The following is a 25269-nucleotide window of genomic DNA, read 5'->3' as shown; positions in this document are numbered from 1 at the left end:
GTAGTTGTACAAAGGAGGTGCCATTTAACAAAGCAGTTTATGAATACAGTGCATCTTGATCAATGTCACCCCTTCAACATTCTCACCCCCCCTAACCCACTCCTTTCCTTACTTTAATTTTGTAGTATATACAATGAACTCTTAACTGCATTCTCTTTCCCTTTCATAAGTCAAACCCTCTCCCCTTGACCCAGCCTCCCCTCTTGCATGTACACAATGGAATTCTAGTCATCCATTAAAAAGAATATGGTACCATTTGTAAGGAAATAAAAGTCTTGGGGAAAATTATATTAAGTGAAGTAAGCCAGACCAAAAAAAAAAAAAAACCAACAAAGGTTGAATGGTTTACCTTATTTGTGGTAGATAGAATGTACTTATAAATCTATAAGCAAGCATGTTGGATGGTATGCAAGTGGTTACAAGTGTTAGCTTTTTTATTAGTGCCGATACAGCATAAATATACATCATGTACCAATTGAAAAACATTTCTGTCTTTCAGATGTTTACTGCTCTACTGTTCTCTGCAATTTTAAGTAGTATTCCAATCATGTTGAACTCCTTATGCAGATTGGTGGTTGAACCGGGAAGCTAGGAGATGGGAGAGCTTTGCTGACTCTGGGAGATTTTGCCTGGTGATTCTTGGGGTGCACATCTTTTGCTGGCCAAGTACACCCTGGCTCTTCCATGAGGGATCTGAACCCATGTTGTTCTCTGCTGACCTGATAACTTCCCCTACTGACTTCAGATCAAGCATTAGGCAGGGCTGCCACATCTGAGTGCCCTGGGTAGGTTAAAAATCTGGTGCTTGGGCAGATAAATAGTGCAGGGCTCATTCAATTGATATTTGCAAAAATACCTGTTCAATTCTTAACAATGACACTGAGGGTTGAAGAGAGAAGATGAATGACCTGCCAGTTAGCAGCTCTCAATTACCCTTTGGCTGCTGCAAAAAGAGCTCACCCTAGAGTCCACTGGACTAATTCCCTTGGGATAGATTCTGGTGACCACTTGCTTTACTAGATCTCGGGGCTTTCCTTACTCATGTGTCACACCCCAACTCAATTACTTAACCAAAGCCTTCTCTCCAACCTCTCATACGGTACTCACTCTGGAGACATTCTTAAAGTTACAATTCTCTCAACCTTCACAGTCATTTCTAGTGAATTTGCTGACTTCTTGCCTCCTGCCCCCTCCCTGTGGTGCTTCTAGCTCAGAGGTAAGATCCAGCCATTTAACACCTTAATCTGGCTCAGTTGAGTATTCTTGTAGGTTTTTGAGCTTCTGAGACCAAGAATACATTTGTCACTAGTGAGTTTGTCCTTATGCATGATCATATTAGGGGGCCTGAAAACAAGCTGAATCTGGTTGGTTAGAAAGAGGGAGCTGGTCATGAGAATTGAATGTTCAATTTCATGCCTAGGTTCGTTCAGATGGCTCAAGACCAACTGGGTAGGTCAGGGATCTGATGACAGCTCTTTGATCTCTGCAACTGAGTGGGGCAGGAACCAGCAGAGGCCATGTGGACCCGTCTTTCAACAAGGATTGCATCCCATCAGATGATGACTGAGAAGCCAGTCAAAGCTCTTCCCATCAAGACAGTGAAGTTACATTATTATTCCAAAAATGTGGTTCTTTATGAAGAGAATGTTAATTTGGGGAAGCCTGCAATTGTTTGTTTTTGTTTATTTTTACTAAAAGAATTAAAGAAATGAATTAGATTAAAAAAAAAGAAAGAGGGAGCTGGTTAGAGAGAGAGAGAGGAAAGAATGGCCTTTTAGCTTGATTTTAAAATCTTGCTATGCTCTGTGTAAGTGCTTTCCTTTTTAATTTCACTACCTTGTAAGCCCTAGTTTATAAATTACAAAGGATTTACATCAAGGTGGTTGTAAACTCTACGTGTCAGTAAGTTCTTGGAAAGAAGCCAATAGTTTTTGGAAGGTATAACTAGCAAAGGTAGATTTATGAGCAAAGATGACTTATGAGACTTCTTTGTGTGTTTCATTCTGAGACATATCCACTGGTTCATTTCTCTTTTTTTAACCACAAAATTAAGAAAAGTAAGAGATGGGGATGGTCAAAGGGGGATGAGAATATTGAAGGGAGCAACCCTGATCAAGATATATTGTATTCATAAGCTGCTTTGTTATGTGGTCCCTCGTTTGTACAACTACTTACATATATTTTTAAATTTAAAATGAAAAAGAAAATTCCAAATCATATGCAAACTCCTATCATCATTCACTGGTTCTTTTCTGATGGCTATGAACTGTATCCTGGAGCCAGGAGCCATTGGATAATGATCAGTGATGTGCTGATCCATTATCCATTATCATTAGATAATGCCTTGTGTAGTTTGGTTACAAGAGGGACTTAGTAAATGAACGTGAGTAGATTATTTTTTAGTTGTTGCCACCATGAAAAAATAGCCCAGTGTGTGTGTTCTTCCAGTAGTGAGGTATATCAGCTGTAGAGAGGGCCACACCTAAAGACCTTGACCACCATATTGCCAAGAGCACCATGGCCATCCACATAGAGTATGAAGAGCAACTACCATCATGTGTGCCTCAAGCCCCATTGCTAGTATAGACATCTGGTGTGGATTATGTCATTCTTCCATCTGACTGACCTCAACCCTGACGCCTTTACTAAGCAATCACTACCGATGATCTGATTTAGGGCATAAAATAAAACATGTTTGTTACTATGGGTCTAGATAATATTCAAGCAAAGCAACACAGGTTTTACTGCAATAAAGTTTGCAAAACTATCCAGCTTTAACTTGTCAGTCTGGGAGAAAAACTCATTCTTTTGTTTGTTTTAGACTACAAAAGCATTAAGCACCAACTCTCTTTCAGAGATAATTTGCATGAGGATAGTAGGCAATAGGAAACGAGGCTAGGCATTAGCGAGAAGAAAAATATTTGAAGAATATTTATGTTCAATAAACTCACAAACTAGAGATGTATGTATCTTACCTTATAGCATAACTTGTAAAGTCTGTTTCAAATGTATGTGCAGCATGTATGCATGTGGTTTAGCAAGAAGGAAAGAAGAGAGAGTTTCAACTGATGAAGAAGAGTTCTTAGCAGGTAGAGAATAAAAAAGATATTGAGACATGAGAAAAAGAATGTATGGAAGTGTTAGAATGCTAAAAGCATGTGTTTCAAGAACAGAAAAAAAAGATGAAGACCTAGAAATGGGGGCAAAGAGAAAGAAAATGAGGCCAGAAATGAAGCTGGGACAGGTTTCTTCAGAGGACCTCTACTATTTTGGTTGATCCTCTGGATTCTTCTCCCACCTTACATTCAGGTGTTCTTGTTTCCATCTGCCTAAGTGATTCTTCTGGAATCTGGGAGGATTCTCATCTTTCGTTCCATTGCAGGATGGTCTCCTAGCTCCTTGACATGGTGACCTCCTCCATGTCCTGGGATGCCTGATAGGTGGACAAAGCCATCCTTCATACCTGGGACTGCCGAGGACTGTGCAGTAGGCAGTTCTGAGGCTTGTTTCTGACTCATGGGCACACTTAACATTTGACAGTCTCTTCTAGTAAATGAAGATGAGGCCCCTAAAATATCTTTGACTTTGTTATCTATGGTGCTCTCCCCAATCTTAATGAAGATTATGTATTTGTTAATACTGAGGATATCAGACTTGCTGTGGCAATAAAGGCTAGGGCAATGATTAGATTTGATAGGACAGGAATTGAGAATATGACGTTGAATAAGGGCGATGAGGAGATTTACCAAATTGGCTTTAAAAAAGATCAAAATTAGGTATGGCTGATGTTGCATGGGTAATGGAGAATGTGAGGTTTAGTTGAGTTCAGATAACAAGGAATAAAAACCACCAAATCAAACATGAAATTAAATGAAGTCTTGGTCAGGTGCCAGGTGTAATGACTCAGTCAGTATCTAGATGTATAAACATAGGAAGGGCTTAATCCAATGAGCAAAAGTAAATAGAAAAAATCATGTAAGTAGATATGATAAAAAGAAGTAAGATAGAGAATCCACCCAAATTGTATTCCTTAAACACATATATGGTCTAATTTCCTTGATCAAGAATCTTTTAATTGAAGAGACTTTTAATTGAAATATCATTGTACCTACATGTCTTCAGCCAGCATCCAAATTTCTCTACAGTTTCACTCTCATCAAGTTTCCTGGCTATATAAAGCTTTTTTTTGTTCATTTCTAACTGCTAATCCTCTCACCTGGGCACCTTGCTCAAGCTATTCCTGCCACATGGAGTGTCCGTTGCCTTTTATTGAATGCTAAATTCCCAGAGCATTTGTTCTGTTCATAGGACTCTCATCATTCTCTTCAGTATAGATACCAATATTAATCTCTTCTTCTTGCCCATAAACATATTCAGGAACTGTATCTTGTTGATTTTTGTGTCCTAAACATTTAGGCCAGAACAATACATGCTATGGACTCTAATCTGTTCTTGAAAGTCAGATAGTCTACAGGCTTACCCTATGGTGGGTGCACACATGGTCCACTAGGAGGGTTTGTGAGTCATACTATGTTTTTTTCTTATCAACAAAGCCTACTGCAGAGCCAAGATTCCATACTAATTTCTTTCCAGAGTAGTCATGCATCTTTATTAAGAGCTTTCTCTATTGCAGGGACACAGTCACAAATAGCTATTGAGTTCATTTGGTTGAAGGGCTATATCTACCCCAGAGGGTGCACAGAACCATCCCTGATTCTGTGTTTGGGCAGAACCGAAATGTGGTGAGGTTGAGTTAAGAAGTCTCTAGATTTACACCCCCACCTGTCAGTGTCAGACAAGGGTGGCTGAATCAGGGCCATTAGTCTAGGATTCTGACTCAGAAAGCCAAGTCAAATGTGATGATTGTACCCATGCTGAGGGGGATGAGGTGGCAAAAATTGGTACCAGGCACTCTGGAGGAACCTGGGAGACTGGAATAAGCACATAACTCTTTAGGCTGCCATATCATAGAACAAATCATTTAGGAACTTCTACATCCAACTGGTCCTCATAGAACCATGCTCATATTCATTGTGAACCTGCAAAGAGCAGAACTGACTGAATTGTTCATTCTAGCACATTCAATTAAAGACACTAGACTGTCAGGTGCCAGTGACTCACACATGTAATCATAGCTCCTCTGGGGAATGAGATTGCAGTTCTAAACATGCCTGAGAAGACAAATCTGATACATTTTTACATCCAAGTAACCAGAAGAAAGCCAGAAGTGGAGGTGTGGTGTAAGTGGTAGAGTGCCAGCCTGGAGTGGAAAAATCAAGCAAGAGCACAAATCCCTGAATTCAAGCAAGAGCACAAAGCCATTCTTTGTACTGTCACAAGGAAGCAACAGACAAAATCACTGTCAGATCCTTTAGGAAAGAATGAACTAGTTTTTGTTGTAAAGACTTCAGGAAGAAAAGAAAAATATACAGAAAGGGTTTAAAGGCTACTTTCTTCTTCTATTCTTTCATAGAAAAGGAAAAAACACTTTCTGGTCACAAATTCATTTTAAATGAATTTGATGAATGATTGAGTTCTTAAATGTAAATAAAGTATAAAATAGAATAGATCATATAAAAAATGAGGAGAATTCTAACTACTCAGGAGTCTGAGATTGGAAAATTGAGTTTTGAAGCCAGCCTGGGCAGGAAAGCCATTGAGACTCTTATCTTCACACACACACAAAAGCCAATGAAACAGTGATATTCACAAGATAATATGTTAGAAATGACCTATACAACTTGGGGTGGGGTTGGGGGGAGGGAAAATGAGGGAAGGGGTAACAAGTTTGACAAGAAATGTACTTATTACCTTACTTATGCAACTGTAACTCTCTGAAAATCACCTTGACAATAAAAAAGAAAGATTTTTTAAATTTAATTTTATTTGTGAACATACTGTACAGAGGAGTTACAATTACATGGGCAGGATAATGCGTACATTTCTTACCAAGCATTGCAGCCTCCTCCTGTGTTTACCCTTCACATCCCTTCCCAGCCTCCCCCCTCCCCCCCAATCCCAATCCTTCTCCTTCCCCCCCTTCCCCCCCCCCCCACACCGACGTTGTAAAGCTCGTTTTGGACATGACAACTTGTACTTCTCATTGTTGCAACAGGTCCACCTGTATCCTTAAACAACTGGTTTTTCCCCCTCTCCTCCACAAGTTATACTGACATCAAATATAGTGAAAGCAGGGGTTATACTGTGGGGGAGGGACATACAAAGCAACAAAGAGATAATCTTATAAATGCGTTAGAAACACATGCATGAAAGAAAAAACCTTAAAATACACATCTAAGGGTTCATTTTCCTGACATCACATTATCTGACCTTTTCCACTTGACTCATACATATACTAGATATTACAAATAAGGGAAACCATGAAAAAGAAAGATTTTTTTAAAAAGCCAGAAGTGGAGCTGTGTCTCAAGTGGTAGAGTGCCAGCTTTGAGAGATAAAAGCTAAGAGTGCTCAGGACCTGAATTCAAGTCCCAGTACTAGAATGGAAGGAAGGAAGGAAGGAAGGAAGGAAGGAAGGAAGGAAGGAAGGAAGGAAGGAAGAAAGGAAGGAAGGAAGGAAGGAAAGAAAGAAGGAAGGAAGGAAGGAGAAAGAGAGGAAGGAAGGCCAGGTATAGTGGTGCATGTTTGTCATTTGAGCATTTGAGAGGCTGACACAAGATTGTAAATTTGAGACCAGTCTGGGTAACAAAACAAGGCTTTATCTAAAAAGCAAAAACAAAATGGGAATGGAAAATGAACAGGAATGTTCAAGATGATAGAAGCAACTGCGTTTGATTAGAGGTTAAGTAGATAGTAAGCTTCAAGCAAACAGAGAAGCTGACAGCTCTCAGGCAGACCTGGGTAAGTGCACTATGACATTCTTCACAGGCCTCCAGATGCCCTCAGATCTAACCCTTGAGTTACTCCGTGGCTGTCCTGGATCTAATCACAATGGTCTAGAGTAGGGGGTGAATGCTATCAGCGAGTTGATCTGGACCATGCGTCCTCCCTTGACAGCATCTGTGTTATAGGAGATTATATGCTCATAGGTTAGGCTGAGTCACCAGATCGGGAGCTGAAACTCCAACCAAAGCCTACAGGATGAGAATGGGGAAGGGTGCACTTAGACCAAATGGAACATGAGTGCTGCATTGCCAGAATGGTCACCACATTGGTATGTCCTTCTTTCTTCCTTGGATAACTCCTCTTTGCTCTTTGGAAGCACATGGAAGCATCGATTGCATGAGGCAGCCTTTCCTGATCTGTCCTACACTCCAGATTAGATGTCCCAGAACATCATCTGCATTCTCACAATTCTCTTTTCCAAATTAAATTCCCTTTATGAGTTCTTAGCACTGAGTACAGGGCTTGACAAGAATAGCATGTGTAGAATGACTGTAGAAGGTGTGTGCATTCGCAGCATTGTTCCAGACTGGGCCTCTGCTGCTCACTCCCTGGGAATTTACAGCTACACCAAATAGCGGCTTTCACAGTAGTCATTCCATTTTTGCTCAGTAGGTGTTGGTTGGAGCCCTGCACTAAGCACAGGCTCTGAGTACAGAAGCAGGCTTCACTTTCCCAAAAGCTGGTATGATAAAGTGCAGCTTTTTTTCCGCAGTCTTCCAAATTCTGTTTCCACACACCACGTCTTCCCTTTGGCCCTGAGGGCCAGAGTGCACCCGCTCACTTCAATCCCAGAATCCTGCTTTTCCTTTTCCTTTGGCTGCAATCTTCTCCCCTTTTTGCCTCTCATCTTTGCCTTTTCCCTTTATCTGACTCTAAAATTCGCACACCACTGCCATAAGAAAGGTCCTTAAACACCAATTATCATTCACCCATTTTATGAAAAGTCCTAGTGAGTCCTGTCCTTTCCTTTCCTTTTCCCCCCTTTCCTTTCCTACCCTTTTTCTGTTCTTTTCTTTTCCTGTGCTAGTACTGAGGCTTGAAATCAGGGCCTTGCACTGTTGCTTGGCTTTTCTGGCTCTTGACCACTTGAGCCACACTTTTACTCCTGATTTCTTGCTGGCTAATTGGAGATAAGAGTCTCTTGGATTTATCTACTGGGTTGGCTTTGAACCATCATTCACAGTAGCTAGGATTCCAGGTGTGAACCACTGATGTTCAGCCCCAATGACACTTCAGTGCTTCCAATAGAAATTCTAAATTCTTCAACCTGGAATTACAATTGTCATTATCCGTCTAGTCCAGGCATTTTTGCATACCACCTTTCTACTTCTCAAACCAGTGTCCAGTCCATGCCCTCCTCCCCACCCTGCTAACTGCATGTCTTCCCCTTCACTCTTTGTCCTTGTCTACTGTCCTCCTTGTAAGATTTTAGGTGAGGAAAGAACACACAGGAGGAGGTAAAGGTGAAGAAAGAAAAGTTTATTGGGGTACACTCCCGGGAGAACTCCCTGGTCAGGATCAGAGAGGTCCCACAGAGTCTGGTTGTAGCAGAGTTTATATGGCCAGGGGTCAGCAGGAACTTTTAGCACTGTAACTAGTTTTGCAAGTTTGAGCAGTTTCAGGCTACTGCCCCCAAAGAATGATCGGGACAGGTGGTGTATGATTGGGACGGGTGGTATATAAGGAAGTGGCTTTTCTGGGCTGCCTCTGCCCTCCAGCACCCCAGCACTACTTTTCTTCTACAAGCCTGCTTCTTAATTCCTGTTTTTGTCATGGGGTGTTTTCTTACACCTGTTCACAGCCACATTTTCCTTTTTTGAACAACTACAATTCTAGAAAAGTTGAGCCTGTATCCCTCAACTGTCAAGCACATATGGCTTACTTTTCCATGATTAGATTAAAGCTCTTTTTGCGTCTTTTACACAGCACCTAGCAAGGTTCTGGTAGCAAGTGCATATTAAGAGTGGATTCCATGAAAAAAGAAGGAAAGTGTGTAAGGTCCAACCCAAAGGAGACTGCCACGTGGTTCCTCCCACTGTGCTCCAGTTACCTGGGCGGGGCAGGGGCTTCTAGGGAAGGAGCCACAGGTGCATCGGAGAGTGGACCAAGTTGAAGAAGAAAGGGAAAACCAAGACTGTGACTTCAGAATCTTTTGCTTTTGTTTTTGTGGGGGCTGTGGATGTTATTGTTCTTTGTAGTTTGTCAAAAGCCCAAAATGAGCCCGGGCACTGGTGGTTCCTGCCTATAATCCTAGTCAAGAGGCTGAGATCTAAGGATTGAAGTTCGAAGCCAGCCTGGATAGAAAAGTTCATCTCGAATGAACTACCAAAAAGCTGAAGGTGGAACTGTGCCTCAAATGATAGGGTGCTACCAAAAAGAAAAAAAAGTGTTACCCCAGAAGCTCAAGGACAAAGCCCAGGCCCTGAGTTCAAGCCCCAGGACCTGCAGGACATATATATTGTTACTGGCACTACAGAGATTACATGTCATGGTGAATACCAAATGAGAAATTATAATGCAAGTATACATTTCAAGTAAGCTATTAGAGTTTCTCTTGTAATCTCAGTGATAAAATACTTTCCTTTTTACTTTTAGACTTGCAACATTATTTCTCGAAAGAGGGCCCAACCGGATAGGTGGCATCTATAAAAAGGCTGTTTACAGACACTTCACCGATGGGACCTATTCTACAGAGATCCCCAAACCCCCTTGGCTTGGATTCCTGGGCCCAATCCTGCGGGCTGAAGTGGGTGATGTGATTGTCATTCATTTAAAGAACTTTGCTTCCCGGCCTTACTCCTTGCATCCACATGGTGTTTTCTACAACAAGGATTCGGAAGGTAAATACCAATTCTCTGTTGTGAGGGTTGTAGGTCAGTTCCACTTAAGGGGTCCTAAAACACCACCGTTACACATATTCATTTGTTTTCCTGCCTTGGCTCTCCTAGTCTGTCTCTTCTTTCTCTTCCTTCTTCTTTCCCACTTTCTCTGTTCTTGCTCTTCTTTGTGTTGTTACAGAGACGGGGCTGGGATCCCTTGGCATGTGCCCACCATGCCATTCCCAGAGCACAGTGCTTTCCTTTTGTGCCACTCCATGGTGCCATGGAAGTGCATTGACTAAACACCTTGCTCCTGCCACCAGCCTGTGGCTCTTCCCCTTCTCGAAGCACCTTTGTCTTTCTCACAAGGTTTAGTGGGGTCATTTTTTAGATTTCTCTCTAATGCAAAAAGTCATGTAAAAGTCCTTGCACTTAGTTGGCCTGCCACCATACTAACAATTATTCAAGAGAAACCAACTATATTATAAAGGAAAAGGTGTACTTTGGCTCACAGTTTTGGAATCTGTCATCTATGGACCCCATTGTTTTGAGGCCTGTAGTGAGGAAGAACATCACAGTGGAGAGCACATGGCAGAACAAAACAGCTCCTCTTGTGACTAGGAAGCCAAAAGAGCAGGAAGAAGCTGATGCCTACTGGCCCCATCCAGAGCGCGTCCTCCGTGACCTGAAGGTCCCCATCTTCAAAGGTTCTATAACTTCTCAACAGTACTACTCTGGGTACAACTGTTTGTTTACTATTAGGGAAACACTTCAGGTCCAAATTGGCAACATCCCTTGTATTCTTGCTTGTGATTGGGTGGAATGAGTTGAATGATGCTACACCTGCTTGGTGGCTGCACCTGGGGAATGTGTCAGACACAGTCCCATTAACTCTGATGCAACTCATCTTAGCATCAAGGAGGAGCTACTGTTATTGAAGGTTCCCTGGCACCCAAACTTGACTGGTAGCTGCCCCTGCCAGGTCTGTGTAAGCAACCGGAGGAGAAAACTCTGAGGATGAGCTTGAATTGGGGGGGGGTGCCCTTTGTTCTTGACACATTTCCTTCACCACAGGGTAGCCCAGGCATTGTCATTTTTAATTGTTGAGAATGACCATAAGATAGTATGCTAGGCAAATTTGAAGGTTTGTAAAAAGGGGTCTATTTTGGAGATAAGAACAGGTAGGTGGAAGAGGAAAAAAGAGGGTAGAAGGAAATATGATCGAAGTATATTGTCTCTACGTATGACTAGGACAAAACCCACTTAAAAGTTTAAGACATTTTTATTTAAAAATTTTTAACATAGTTGTACAAGAGAGTTTTCATTCAACATATGCATTTAAATTTTGTGTGTGTGGGGGTCTGGTCATGGGGCCTGAACTCTGGGCCTGGGCACTGTCCCTCAGCTCTTCAGCTCAAGGCTACCACTTGAGCTACAGCGCCACTTCTGGCTTTTTTCTTTTTGCTTATATGGTGCTGAGGAATCAAATCCAGGACCTCATGCATGCAAGGCAAGCGCTCTACCACTGAGCCACCTTCCCAGCCCTATTTAAGATTTTTTAAAGCAAGTTCCAAAAGGGTATTGGGAGAAAGTAATAGAGGCAGTGAGTATAATCACAACATATTATATATATTATATATTATGTTTTATATATTATATATAGATAGTATGGAAATACCACTATAAGATTACACTAATAAGATAATTTTGGAAAGTTTATAAGAGATAAAATTTTATGCTTTTTTAAAGCTCAACAGCTATGTACATATGACCATATAAGATGATGCTAAGTGAATTGAACCCCAAGATATGAACACAAGAGGTCTTTCCTTGTTGTTGCTGTTTTCAATGTAATATGTTATTTTTTGTTTCCTTTGTATGTTCTTCCCCCTAATGTATATCCTCTACTGTCATTGTACTTGATTTTGGCACCCTGCATCTTGTATATTCATTTGTCTAATTTGGGGAGGGGAAGGGGAATAACAAAATGCTGAAATAAGGACACAGGATGACCCACCGCAACAATGATACCCACATGACAGTATATGGGAAATGAACTTTACAAATTCAGGGGAGGGGGGAGGAGTGAGGAAGATGGGAAGGAAAGGGATAGTGGGAGAACAACAAAAGAGGGGGTAACAATGCTTGACAAGAAATGTACTCATCGCCTTACTCATGTAACTCTAACCCCTCTGTACAGCATCTTACAATAAAATTAAATTTAAAATTTTTATTTTTTATGCTTTTAAAAATATAGTTATTTTGAAAGTATCATTTACACTTCAGGAGGAAGGTAAAGATATGACATATTGTCCCATAGAATGAATTAGGATGTCTTCTATTTTCTTTTATTATTATCATTATCTTTAAATAATTGTACAAGGAAGCTTCAATTTAACATGCCATTTATGTATGCAATGCATCTTGATCACTGCTTCTATAATTCTTCTTCCTCCCTCTCCTTTCCCACTCATTTCCTCATTCTATTTTCAGTTATCTATATTGAATATTATTACTGCACTCACACACTTTTCCTCTTTCTATTTATCCACCATCTCCCATTAGCCCTCCCTTCTAACTCAAGATATGCTTCAGTTTCCTAATTGTTTTTTTTATTAAACTACCTGCTAATTGTTCAAAGGTGGTATACCATGGAATTCTACTTCTGTGTGTACCATACTTCAGTCATTTTGATCATACATGTATGCATATGATCCTGCATGTGTTTACATATGTTTATATTTTGGTCTAATAATACTTAGATATGAGAGAAAACACATAATTCTTATCCTCTGAGTCTGGCTTGAAGTTATCCAGATCCATCTTACATATGACATAATTGCATTCTTTTTGATAGCTGAATAAAATTCCACTGCATATATGTACCATTTTTCTTGATATATTAATTGGTTGTAGGACATTTGGGCTGTTTCCATAGCTTGGCTATTGTGAACAATGCTGCAATGAACAGATATGTGCAGATACCACATTTGTATCCTGATTTACATTCCTGTGTGTGTGTGTGTATGTGTGTGTGTGTGTGTGTGTGTGTGTGTGTGTGTGTGTGTGTGTGTGTGTGTGTGTGCTAATCCTGGGGCTTGAGTTTAGGGCTTAACTTATCCTCGAGCTGTCCTGAGGTTTTTGCTCAAGGCTAGCACTCTACCACTTGAGCCACAGCTCCACTTCCAAAGTTTTTGGTGGTTAATTGGAGATAAGAGTCTCATAGACTTTTGCCTGGCTTCAAACCATGATCCTTAAATCTCAGCCTCTGAGTAGCTAGGATTACAGGCATGAGCCACCAGTGCCCAGCTATTTTTAACTTTTGAGAAACCTCCACACTGACTTTCAGAGTCAGTACATTAATTTACATTTCCACCAGAAGTATATGAGAGTTCCTTTCCCCCAGTATCCTTGCCAACATTTGTTGTTCATATTCTTGGTGATGGCCCATTCTGACTGGCGTGAGAGGGAATCTTGTGTTGTTTTGATTTGCATTTCTTTTATGGCCGGGGATATTGAACATTTCTTCATTTATTGGCCATTTGTACTACTTCTTCTGAGAAGTTTCTATTTAACTCGTTTGCTCATTTATTCATTGGGTTATTGATTTTTACAGGATTTAATTTTTTATGTTTTTTTTTTGGGGGGGGTCCGGTCATGGGGCCTGAACTCTGGGCCTGGGTGCTGTCCCTCGGCTCTTCAGCTCAAGGCTAGCGCTCCACCACTTGAGCCACAGTGCCACTTCCGGCTTTTTTCTGTTTGCTTATGTGGTGCTGAGGAATCGAACCCAGGGCCTCATGCATGCAAGGCAAGCACTCTACCACTGAGCCACCTTCCCAACCAGGATTTAATTTTTTAAACTCCTGGTATATTCTTTTTTTAGTCCTTGTCAGATATTTACTTAACAAAGATTTTCTCCTGCCTTGTAGGTTTTACCTTTTTAAGCTTGATCCTTCTGTTTTCTGAAATATTTTTATAAACAATTAGCATTATTTCTTCTTTAATAATTGATAGAACTTATTTTCTTTACAGGGAAATTTTAAATTACTAAATAAGGTTTTTTTTTTGACATAGATTACAGTTTTTCACTTTTTTTTGGGTCAGTTCAAAATCAGTATACTCTGAACAAATCCATTCCCTTCTTCATATACTTATTTTTCCACTGCACTTTTTCAAATAGCCATTTTAAAAATACATGTGTCTCTGGGCATGGGTGGCTCATGATTGTTGTCCTAACTACTCAGGAGGCTGAGATCTGAGGATGGAGCTAGCCCAGGTAGAAAAGTCCATCAGACTCTTTTCTCCAATTAGCCACCAAAAAGCCAAAAGTGAAGCTGTGGCTCAAGTGGTAGAGTTCTAGTCTTGAGCAAAAACCCTAGGATCTGTACTCAGGCACTGAGTTCAAGCCTTAGGACAAGCGCGCGCACGCACACACACACACACACACACACACATTACATGTGTCTAGGGGTTTACCACTTTTATGTCTTGTCTAATATTTTGACACTACTTTGTTTATAATATTCCCTTATAAGCAATTGTATCTTCATTTGCTAGGTAAGCCCTCTCTTTATGATTTTGGCAGTTTGTGCATTTTTTCATTTTCTGGCACAGTCCAGATAATATTTATTGAATTTTATTGATTTTTATGAAGCAGACTTTTTGTTTACATCTATTTTACATTTTTAACATTCTAAATTCATTTTGCTCCCATCTCTGCTACGTTATCTATTTTGCTACCTTGCATTTAGAGTTCTCCTGTTGTCTAGTCTCTTAATATAAAAGCTTAGATCATTGAAAGACTTTTCACTTCTATTGTAAGTTGAAGATCTAAATTTTACCTGTATATCATAAATTTTGACATGGTTTATGTTCATTTTAACTTAGCCCCAAACATTTTAACAATTTCCCTTGTGATTTCTTCTTTGACCCAAGGGTTATTTAGAGATGTACTTTTTTATTTCCAAATATTTTATTGATTTTCAATATTTCTTTCTGGGGCCTGGGAGGGTGGCTCAGTGGTAGAGTGTTTGCCTTGCATGCACCAGGTCCTGGGTTTGATTCCTCAGCACCACATAAGCAGAAAAAGCCAGAAGTGGTGCTGTGGCTTAAGTGGTAGAGCGCTAGCCTTGAGCTGAAGTGCTGAGGGATAGTGCCCAGGCCCAGAGTTCAGATCCCATGACCAACAACAATAACAACAACAACAAGATTTCTTTCTGTAGGCGATATCCAATTTTATTATATCATGTTGGAGAACATATCTGAATATATCAATTCACTCCCTTTACCATATACCCATATCTTCTCTGAAATTTTCAATTTTTAGGTGTGTGTGTGCACGCACACACATGTGTATGTGTGCACAAATCCTGGGGCTTATATTTATTTATTTATTTTAAAGCTTCTTAAAGATTTTAATATTTGGCTGCTGCATATGGAAAAATATGTGTGCATTATGTATAAAATGTAATTGTTTTGCAAATTTGGAAATCTCATTTAAAAATATATTTTATTGCTATTGAAGAGGTGACATACAGAGGGATTACAGTCAGTCAGTTAATGAGTATATTTCTTTTGAACAATGTTTCCTTTCCCTCATTCTCTCCCAGTTTTTCACCTCTGTACACACACACACAAGATGTTTACATCATTTTCAACATAGTATGTAGTGAGTATCGCTGTTGTATTTGTTCACCTTTTGTTCCATTTTTTCTGTGCTGGGTCTCAAATTTAGGGCCTGTCCCTAAGTTTTTTGATCAAGGCTGGAGCTCTACCATTTGAGTCAAAGCTCTACTTTTGGACTTTTTTTTCCTAGTGGCTAATTGATTATTAGAGTCTCAAATATTTTTTGTCTGGCTAGCTTCAAACCTCAATCCTCAGATTTAAGTTTCCTGAGTAACTAGGACTGTAGGAGTGAGTCACTAGCACCTGTCTCAAATGGCAGTTTTGAGTTTCAGTATGCTCTGTGTGTGTGTGTGTGTGTGTGTGTGTGTGTGTGTGTGTGTGTGTAAGATCCTTCATTCCTATCAGCTTCCCTTCCTTTCCCTGCAGTGATCCCACCAGTCCGCTCCCAGATGGCCTCCCTTTTACATTCATGTCCCATTACCATTACCAGTCATCATTATCATCATTATTTTAGGTCTCTACCACTGGAGCCATACCAGCAGCCCCACATTTGGTCATCATTTTGGAAATAGTTTGACAAATTTTTTTTTGCCCCAGCTGATTAAACATGATCCTTTATATCTTATCCAGAGTAGCTAAAATTACAGGCATGAACCACTGGTGCCTAGCTTTTGTACTATTCTGTATTACTTCTTTCTGTCTACCAGTTTTGGATTTGGCTTGTTTTTGTTTTTCTTGGAGCTGGAGGTGCATCATTATATTATGAATTTGAGATCTCCTTATATATAGGTGCTCATAACTAAACATTTGTCTAAAGATTCTATTAAAGTATATTTTCATTTCCATTAGCTCCAAAGAACTTTTGGGTATCCCTCTTATTTCTACAATAACCCACTCATTATTTAACCAACTGTTTTTCAGTCTCTATGAGTTGAGTATGTTTTGTGATTTCTTCTGTTCTTGAGTTCCAGTTTTATCCCATTGTGGTCAGATAAAATACAAGGAGTAATTTCAATTTTCTTAGTTTGCTGAGACATGCTTTATCTCTTAAAATGTGATCTATGTTGTAGAAAGTTCTATAGACTGCCGAGAAGAATATGTATTATGCAACGGTTACATGGAATTGTCTGTAGATGCTTGTTAAATCCAATTGCTGATTTTTTGTCTAGACAACATGTCCAGTGATGTGAATGAGGTACTGAAGTCTATCGCTATCATTGTGTGGGAGTCTAGCTGTGCTTTTAAGCCCAGTGTTTGTTTAATGAAGTTGGGTGCATTTTGGAGCATGAACAAGAACAATTCTTATGTTCTCTTGGTGGATAATTCCTTTATTAGTGTGAAGTGCTCTTTGTCTTTTCTGACTAATTTTTTAAAATATATTTTTATTCTTATTTTAAATGTGATATACAGAGAGATTACAGTTACATAAATCAGGTAATGAGTACATTTCTTTTTGAACAGTGTCACCTTTTCCCTTGTTTTTTCCCCAGATTATCCTTCCTGATTCCCCTCTCCAACAAGGTGTACACTTAATTTTCAACAGTGAGTGTTGCATTTGTTCACCCTTTGTACCACCATGTCTGTGACCCCACTTACCCTCCCCCAAATGGGTAGACTTACATACAAACAAAAGGTAGAGAAATAAAAAACAGCAACAACAACAACAACAAAAAAAAACAGCACCAAAGGAGAAAAAAAGCAAACAAAAAGCAAAATAACAAAAAACCTTGCTTCCAATTCTTGGAGTTTATTTCAGTAAACATTTTATATGATCATATGCCCATAACTATTGAGCATTTGTGATCCTCCTCTCTTAAGAATATCCTCCTTCAGTCTCACTGTGTGAATGTCTAGAGCCCTGTTTAATTCATCACGTTTAAGTGCCTTGTTTTTTGTCTTTTACTATCCAGTGTGTTTACTTATTGATTTATAGGCACTTTCTAGTTACAATAAATAAGGGAAACCATGCAACCTATGTTTCTTAGGGTCTGGCTTACTTAATATAATTTTTTCCAAGTCTTTCTATGTCCGTATGAGTGATACAATATCATTCTTTCTGAGGGATGAATAGATTTCCATTGTGTGTATCTACCACACTTTCTTGATCCATTCATTCACTGAGGGACATCTGGGTTGATTCCATATCTTGACCATGGTAAATAATGCTGCAATAAATGTGGTTGTGCTGGTAGCTTTAGTATGGCATTGCTTGTGGTCTTTTGGATAAATGCCCAGGAGTGGAATTGCTGGGTCCTAGAGAAGCTCTATGTTTAGTCATTTGAGGAGTCTCAATACTGCTTTCCAGAGTGACTAAACAAGTTTACATTCCCACCAACAGTGTAGTAGCATTCCTTTTTGGCCACATCCCTACCAGCATCTATTATTATTAGTTTTCTTGATAATGGCCATTCTAATTGAGGTGAGGTGGAATCTGAATGTAGTTTTGATTTGCATTTCTTTTATGGCCAGAGATGTTGAACATTTCATGTGTCTATTGGCCAGTCTTACGTCTGAGAAGTTTCTCTTTAAGTCATTAGCCCATTTATTAACTGGGTTGTTGTTTGTTTAAGGATTTATTTTGGAAGGGGGAATTACTTTTTTGAGCCCTAGGTGTATTTTGAATATGAGGCCATTGTCTTAGGAACCAGTCATGTGTGTTTCCCTTCAATCAGCTTCTCTTTCTCTACCAGGTGTCCTTTATGGGCAGCTGTGTTGTTTACTTGTATCCACTGGACTTCCATATCAGGGTCTTTTTTTGTTTGTTCATTTTTTGGGGGGTCAGGGGGTTGAACTTGGGGTCTGGGCACTGTCCCAGAGCCTCTTTGTTCTCAAGGCTAGCGCTCTACCACTTGATCCACAACTCCACTTCTGGTTTTTGAGTAGCACATCAGTCTTATTACATTGTTCCTTTATGACCTAAAGTTTGGTGGTTTTTTATTTTCTCTGATTGCTTCATCTGAGCACTGCTGAGAAGCCATGGCATGGTTTCAAGCAGAGGATAATATAATCAGATTTGAGATTTGAAAAGATTAACTTTTGCCATAGGTTGGAAGATGGATCAAAGGCAGAGATTCAGGGAAACCAGCTGGAAGGTTACTGCAGAAGCCCACTTGAGAGATGCTGGCTGTTTGAATGAGAGTTTGGATAGTAGAAATGGACAGAATTGGATGAATTTGAGGCGAAGCAGATTCTAGCTATTTGGAAACTGGAAGGAAGAAAGAGGAAGAAGATAAGAATATCGGCTTTATTTCTGATTTGTAGCATTGAATATACTGGTAGTAGCTTTCTCTGGGTCAGCAGACAGTGGCTGAAGATCAAACTTGGTAGAAGTAAGTTTTGCTCTTACAAAAGGTTACATTTGAGATCCTTTGATATTTACAAGTGTAAATGTCAATTAGATAGATATCTGTGAAAAGTTCAGAGATGCTATCTAGGATAAAGAGAAAAGCAGGAATTGTGTGTATGTGGCTGATGTGGTACTGTGTGACTGTGACATTAGGCAGGGGGGGATACTGTGCACAGAAGGAAGGAGGCTGTATTTATTCCTCTATCAAGTTAGATTATTTATCAAGATAGAAAGTAGCAAATTACATTAGCTTAACTTGGAGTAAAAATTGTTTTGTCAAAATATTCTCACCTATCAAAAGACCATGTAAAAACTATTTGAAAAAGTTTTTTGTATCTTTTGAAAATTGTTTTCAAAAGCATTGAACATATAATTTATTATAATGGTAAAGAATGTATATATAAAGTTTTCTCAAAAACATTCTCTTAATATTAGCAAAAAGTTCTATCTTGATGAATTGATGAGTTTCATTTTATGGACAGAGACACTGTATAACCTTATATTAACTTAATGTTTGTATGTATTAACTTAATGTATGCTAAGCCTATATCTAAAAATATTTAATCTAAATGTAACCAGAAATTCAGACTTGCATTAATGAGGGATTAAACTAATTTATTCCCTGCTGCCTTCATATAGGTTTCGGCCAATGTTATTTCTATAAGTGTCACTGACTTCAGATATTATGTAGTTTATGAGCTTGATGTAGAAAATTACTCACATTATTTTCAGAATGTAAAAAGTACTGACAGTTGCTATATGAAAGTGAATAAACAAGTATAACAATGGTCCATCCACTCATCAATAATTTTGATGGGAAGTCAGGCATAAAAAATTCAAATGTGGCTCAGTCACATGCTAGCAATGTTAACATATCTACAAATGGTCAATACCTTCCTTATGGGGGTGGTTTTAGAGAATAAATGTGATAAAACATACGAAGTATCTACTATACTTGTATAGTAGGGGCTTAACTGGCTTTTTGTTTGTTCGTTTTACTGGTGTCCTCAAAACTTCAAATTATACTTTTATGAAAGGATTTGTTTAGAAGGTAATATTCAAATTTTTGGTCATATCTTTGCCTCGGTTATACTGAGCACTGACTGTCACATTTGAAGCTGAATTTCTAATGCTTTTACATTCATTAGCAGGTGGTCTATCCCAAGTCGTGCTGTTGAATGAATGAGTGATAAATGCATGGGGGAATGAATGGTACATAGTCCTGGATTGTGTCCATCTTTCTCTGTCATTCATTCTCCTGCCTTCATTTCAGTAACAATCTAATTCTTCCCCGTCCTTTGGAAACCATCTTATCCCACCTCCATTATGATGCTTCTTATAATTATAATGTGCACATATTGGTCACTTGTCTTCTACAATTTTTCTACAAAAATGTTTGCTGGGCACTAGTGGCTCATGCCTATTATCCTAGCTACTCAGGAGGATGAGGTCTGAGGATTGTGATTCAAAGCCAGCCAGGGCAGGAAAGTCCATGAAACTCTTCTCTCCAATGAACCATCAAAGAGCCACAAGTGGATGGTAACTCAAGTGGTAGAGCACTAACCTTAAGCAAAATTAAGGCTCAGGGGCAGTAGTACCCAGGCCCTGAATTCAAACCCCAGGATTAATACCATGAAAAAATAAAAAGATTGTATTAACTTTGCCTCAAGCTCCATAGCAAACATACTTAATTTCACTGATATTTAAAAGACTCTGGCCTTTTAATGATACCTTGTCTTTTCTCGGAAGGAGCCCTGTACCCAGATGGAACATCTGGAAGGAACAAGGATGATGACATGGTTCCTCCTGGCAAGAACTATACCTATGTGTGGCCAGTGAGAGAAGAATATGCACCTGCTCCTGCAGATGCCAACTGCCTGACTTGGGTATACCATTCTCACATTGATGCTCCCAAGGACATCTGCTCTGGGCTCATTGGACCTCTGCTAGTATGTAAAGAAGGTAAGGGGCATCCCCGCTCCCAAAAGCCTCTTCCCAGTTAACTCATGTGTAGCAAATAAATAAGATTCGGGTCCAGTATGGCTTACCTTCCTTATTCCACACAGACTGTGCCTCTTCCTTTAAACTTTCTTTAGCATACTGGAAATTGCTGTAGCATGGAAGTATGGTCTAACATCATAGCAAAGGGAAATATTTTATATTCTACTTAAGAAATCCTAGGAGCATTCTAAAATGAATCTAATTCATATTTATAAAATAACATTCCATAAGCGTGAAAATTTTCATCAAATGACCTGAGACAACTTCTGCTTCATTATTACATATAGGTAATGTTTGCTATTTAACTTCTTGTTAACTGACTTAGTGTGTCTATGTTGTCAGTAAAATCTACCTACCTAAAGGACAGTTAGCTTTCCTAGGCTACAGTTGTGAATATTTATTTTTTATGACTTTTCTGTTGTTCTTTGAGGGGATTGTAGATTATCCAACTATGTTTAGCCCTTTGACAAACTTCAGATCAACCAAACACCATTGGTAAGAAGGAAAGCTCATTTTAATTTATTTCACCTTGAACTTTTGTTTTAATCTGCCCTCTGAACTCATCCTGTAGGTATGCTGAACAGGTACTCAGGCACAAGGACTGATGTGGATCGAGAATTTGTTATAATGTTCACTCTTGTGGATGAGAATCAAAGCTGGTACCTTGATGAAAATATAAGACATTTCTGCACAGACCCTGATTCTGTTGACAAGAAGGATGCTGTTTTCCAGAGAAGCAATAAAATGCATGGTGAGTGTAAGGTAAATTTAAGTAGGTAGCCAGTGGCATTCAGGCAAGAAAGAGAGTTTTATTTTATTTCCAAACAGTGTGCCCACCGTGCATGGTGTATATACACATGGCCTAAAAGGGGCGAGCCCTCCTACCCCCCAGGATTTATCTAGGCCAGGGCCTGCACCAGATTCGAATATGACCTCGGAGCCTTGGACCCTCCCACAGTCCAATGGGAGGGGGTGGTGGTCCAGGATGTGACCTCAGAGGAGGGGGAGGGGATTGCCTCCAGGTGTGCCAGTTACTTAGGTAATGCAGGTACTGGGTGGAGATTAGCCAAGAGGAGGGAAGAGTCTGCCCAGCCTTCCTGGAGTGGACCTTGCAGTGACTGTCTCTTATGCTCTCGAATGTACTAGTGTCTCCTAAACTATGGGATACTTCAGGAAGGTATGCTAAGCCTTGTTTTGCAAGATATATAAATAGTGATGACAGTGGCTTGAAGTAATATGAATAAGGTATAATACATGTTGGAGCCTAAACAACCTGCAACACAATAGATACAAGCTAAATTGAGTATGATGGACATGGTTGTGGTACAGAAAATGGAAGGATCAGTGTCATAATCAGCAAAGACTTGATGGGTAAAGTAATCCTGGAGACTTAATGGGATTAGATTGACATAAAAGAGAATGGAGTCACTATCACCTAATAATTGTTTTGTACCTCTTGCCTTATTCAGCAACTATTTTGTGAGTGGCTGCCAACTTTTAAGAACTATGCTATGCATAAGGATTAAAGGGGCACTTGTGAATTTGTAATGCTATCTTCCCACACATTCTTTTAGCCAAGTTTTATTGAGCAACCAATGTACACCAGACCTTATATTTGTTTGAATATTTTTGTTCAAACTATTTATAGTTATCCTTGTAGTTCAGACAGAAAGCTTACCTGTGATTGTTCTTCACAATGGTGGCTTACTGTAGCATTTTGAGGATGTGAGGACTAAGCTGTCTCTTTCTACTGTTTGGCTGGAGAACTTTAGAGGACATAAAGGAAATCTTTAATGTAAACACCTGTCTTCATTCACTGTGAAATCATGTTTCTTAGAATCGTCCTGAGGCAGCCTCTGTGTTGCCATAGAATCCCATAAAGAAGGAGAGGAGTTGTAGATTCTCCTCTTGCCTCATTTAATAAAAATTACTGTGTTTTTTAAATTTTATTTTATTGTAAAGATGCTATACAGAGGCGTTACAGTTACATGAGTAAGGTAATAAGTACATTTCTTGTTGAGCATTACACTACATTTTAAGGAAAGATAGCATGCGTGCATAAGTAAGTGCAGGCAATCACTCCTTTGAGACTGGCAAATGAGAACTTGCCAACTACAAGGGGGGAAAAACCCCTAGTTAATCAACACAAAACTATTGCTCGATTTATTCAAATCTACCAAAATGGCTTAGAATTGATTGTGCTGTCTACATCATTATTATCTTAGTAGCAATAGCTTTAAAAAGCTTAGTTGGAATTTAATCAAGTCTTGGTAAAGTTGTGGCTGCCATTTAAATGACAGCTTTGTGTGTGTGTGTGTGTACACGCGTGTACTGAGGCTTGCACTCAGGGTCTGCGTGCTGTCCCTTAACTTTTTCTCTCAAGACCAGTACTCTACTACTTGTGTCACAGCTCCACTCTTGGCTTTTAAATGTTTAATTGGAAATAAGGGTCTCATGGCTTTCTCTGCTTAGGCTGGCTTCAAATCTCAATCATCAAATCTGAGCTTTCTGAGCAGCTAGGATTACAGGCATAAGCTACTAGCCCCATGGACCTCCCTGCTTTTTAAAGTAACAAAATAAAAATATGTCTCATAAGTATCCTTAAATCAACTCCTTTACTTTTCACCCTGCTGCATGCTTGTGTTACCTAATTAAGTAGATGCTACATGTCAGAGTTTCTGCTGGATCCTGATGACATGAGCAAGACATGTTTCCAGCTCAAGGGAGCAGGAAGGAAGTGTGATGTGGGTGGTATGGTAGATATACAAATGAAGGATTTGAATAGAAGGTGATTGAGTCACTCTGGAAGTGCATCGGCTCAGTCTATACCTTAATACACCTTCTTACAAGACTGCTCTCTGTAGCTCTAAGACTGTGTACAATGTATACTGATTTCTTCTTCTGCCTCCCCCTCTACTTTGTTTTGTTTAGGCTTTTTCTTTTTCTTTTTAAAAAATGTCTGAAGCAGTTCCTCACTATATAGCTAAGGCTGGAGTCCTCCTGCCTCTGTCTCCGGAGTGGAGGATTACAAGTATGTGCTACTATGCCCAGCTTGATCTTCACTTGTGTTGATTTCTTTTCCTTAAAATAGACAAAACTTTCCATTCCTTTGTGAGATAATAATACATATGTATTAAGGGCCTGAATTTCTCCATAAAGCATTACAACCAATGATGTGTTGGTCTCGTTTGCCTTTGTATGGGAGTCTTTTCCACTAGTGCATTTCTATTTTCAGCCCTCAATGGATTCCTCTTTGGAAATTTCCCTGAACCTGACATGTGTGTTGGTGAATCTGTGTCTTGGCACTTGTTTGGAATGGGGAATGAGATAGACATCCATTCCATCTACTTTTATGGTAACACCTTCATCAGCAGAGGGCATCGGACAGATGTTGTCAACCTGTTCCCAGCCACCTTCCTGACAACAGAAATGATAGTTGAAAATCCTGGGAAATGGATGATAACATGCCAAGTCAGCGACCACCTACAAGGTAAAAAAGGACAAAGGCCATGCTATGTGCACAGAACAGTGCAACAAAACTACATAGTCACTGCTGCTTGCCCAATGCTTTCTGATAGGTGGATTCTTATATGTATTATAGTTACTTAAATATTAACTACATTAAAGCATACTACATTTTTTAATTAAAATACTGCTCTCAGTCATTTATTAATCATGTCTCTGTGAACAAGGAGATGATTGAAAAAAATGGATGAGACTTTCAAAAGGACTTTTAGTCTAGCAGCAAGGCACAGTTAGACGTTTACAAAATGAGTAAAATGTGAGGCCAGATTTTGTGGATGCTGTACTCACTATTCCAGAACAACCCAGGGACTTCCTCAGGAGATTGCTCCTAAACCAAATCTTGAAATGTGGGTAGGAAGTGAATAGAGGAAGAAGGAAAGAAAGCAAGCCTTCCTTAAAACTGAGAAAAGTATATGTTTCTTCCCATGACTGGAAAGATTAAGTAAAATTTTAGCACTGAAAAAGACTTTCTAGATAATCAGGATCAATTCTCCAGCCAATTTTTGAATTTCCTTTTGAATATCTCTTTTAAGTGATTGTATCAGCTTATGTCATCTCTAGACTGCTCTATTGGAATGTTCTTCCTTAAATCAAGACAAAACCCATTGATAATGAACAGTCCTCTTGCCTACAAAAGGCATTTGTTAACTGCCTGCGGAATGACATGGTTCTGGTTCCTTAAGACAACACGGAATAAATCCTTATTTATCTGGACCAAAAGATAGGTTCATGCTAGAGAAATAATGAGAGAGAAGCCTGAGGAGGCAGATGGAGCCCTTAAGTTTTTAACTCTCCATGATTCCTCCTTGGAAACTTCTCTGATGCTGCCATTTGTATTGGTGGAAAGGTGTTCATGACCAAGTGAAGGAGGCAGAGCTATGTGTGGAAGGCAGTTTTGAGTCCTGAATTTTTAGGCACACTAGTAACACACTATAGTCTTGGAAAGGTTAATATAACATATTTGCCCAGAAGGCCACTGGATGCTAGTTAAGAAGTACTAGAAGCATTCGAGCTATGGGATATAAAGGACTTGGCCTAAGATGATGC

At 39.5% G+C, this 25269-nt stretch overlaps 1 protein-coding gene across 1 annotated transcript in view; it reads left to right on the top strand.

Annotated features, from left to right (window-relative positions):
- Hephl1 (hephaestin like 1) overlaps nucleotides 1-25269 on the top strand; it is a 78793-nt gene that overhangs the window by 11615 nt on the left and 41909 nt on the right. Inside the window, exons 2-5 of the mRNA XM_069989571.1 lie at nucleotides 9502-9746; nucleotides 20446-20658; nucleotides 21269-21448; nucleotides 23933-24187. Coding sequence (XP_069845672.1) covers nucleotides 9502-9746; nucleotides 20446-20658; nucleotides 21269-21448; nucleotides 23933-24187 — 893 coding nt within the window. The remainder of the gene's footprint in view (nucleotides 1-9501; nucleotides 9747-20445; nucleotides 20659-21268; nucleotides 21449-23932; nucleotides 24188-25269) is intronic.

This window comes from Dipodomys merriami, unplaced genomic scaffold (assembly GCF_024711535.1).
Source record: "Dipodomys merriami isolate MVZ:Mamm:240054 unplaced genomic scaffold, mDipMer1.0.p SCAF_38, whole genome shotgun sequence".
In the NCBI taxonomy this organism is placed as follows: Eukaryota; Metazoa; Chordata; class Mammalia; order Rodentia; family Heteromyidae; genus Dipodomys; species Dipodomys merriami.
This window is presented reverse-complemented; position numbering and strand designations above follow the sequence as displayed.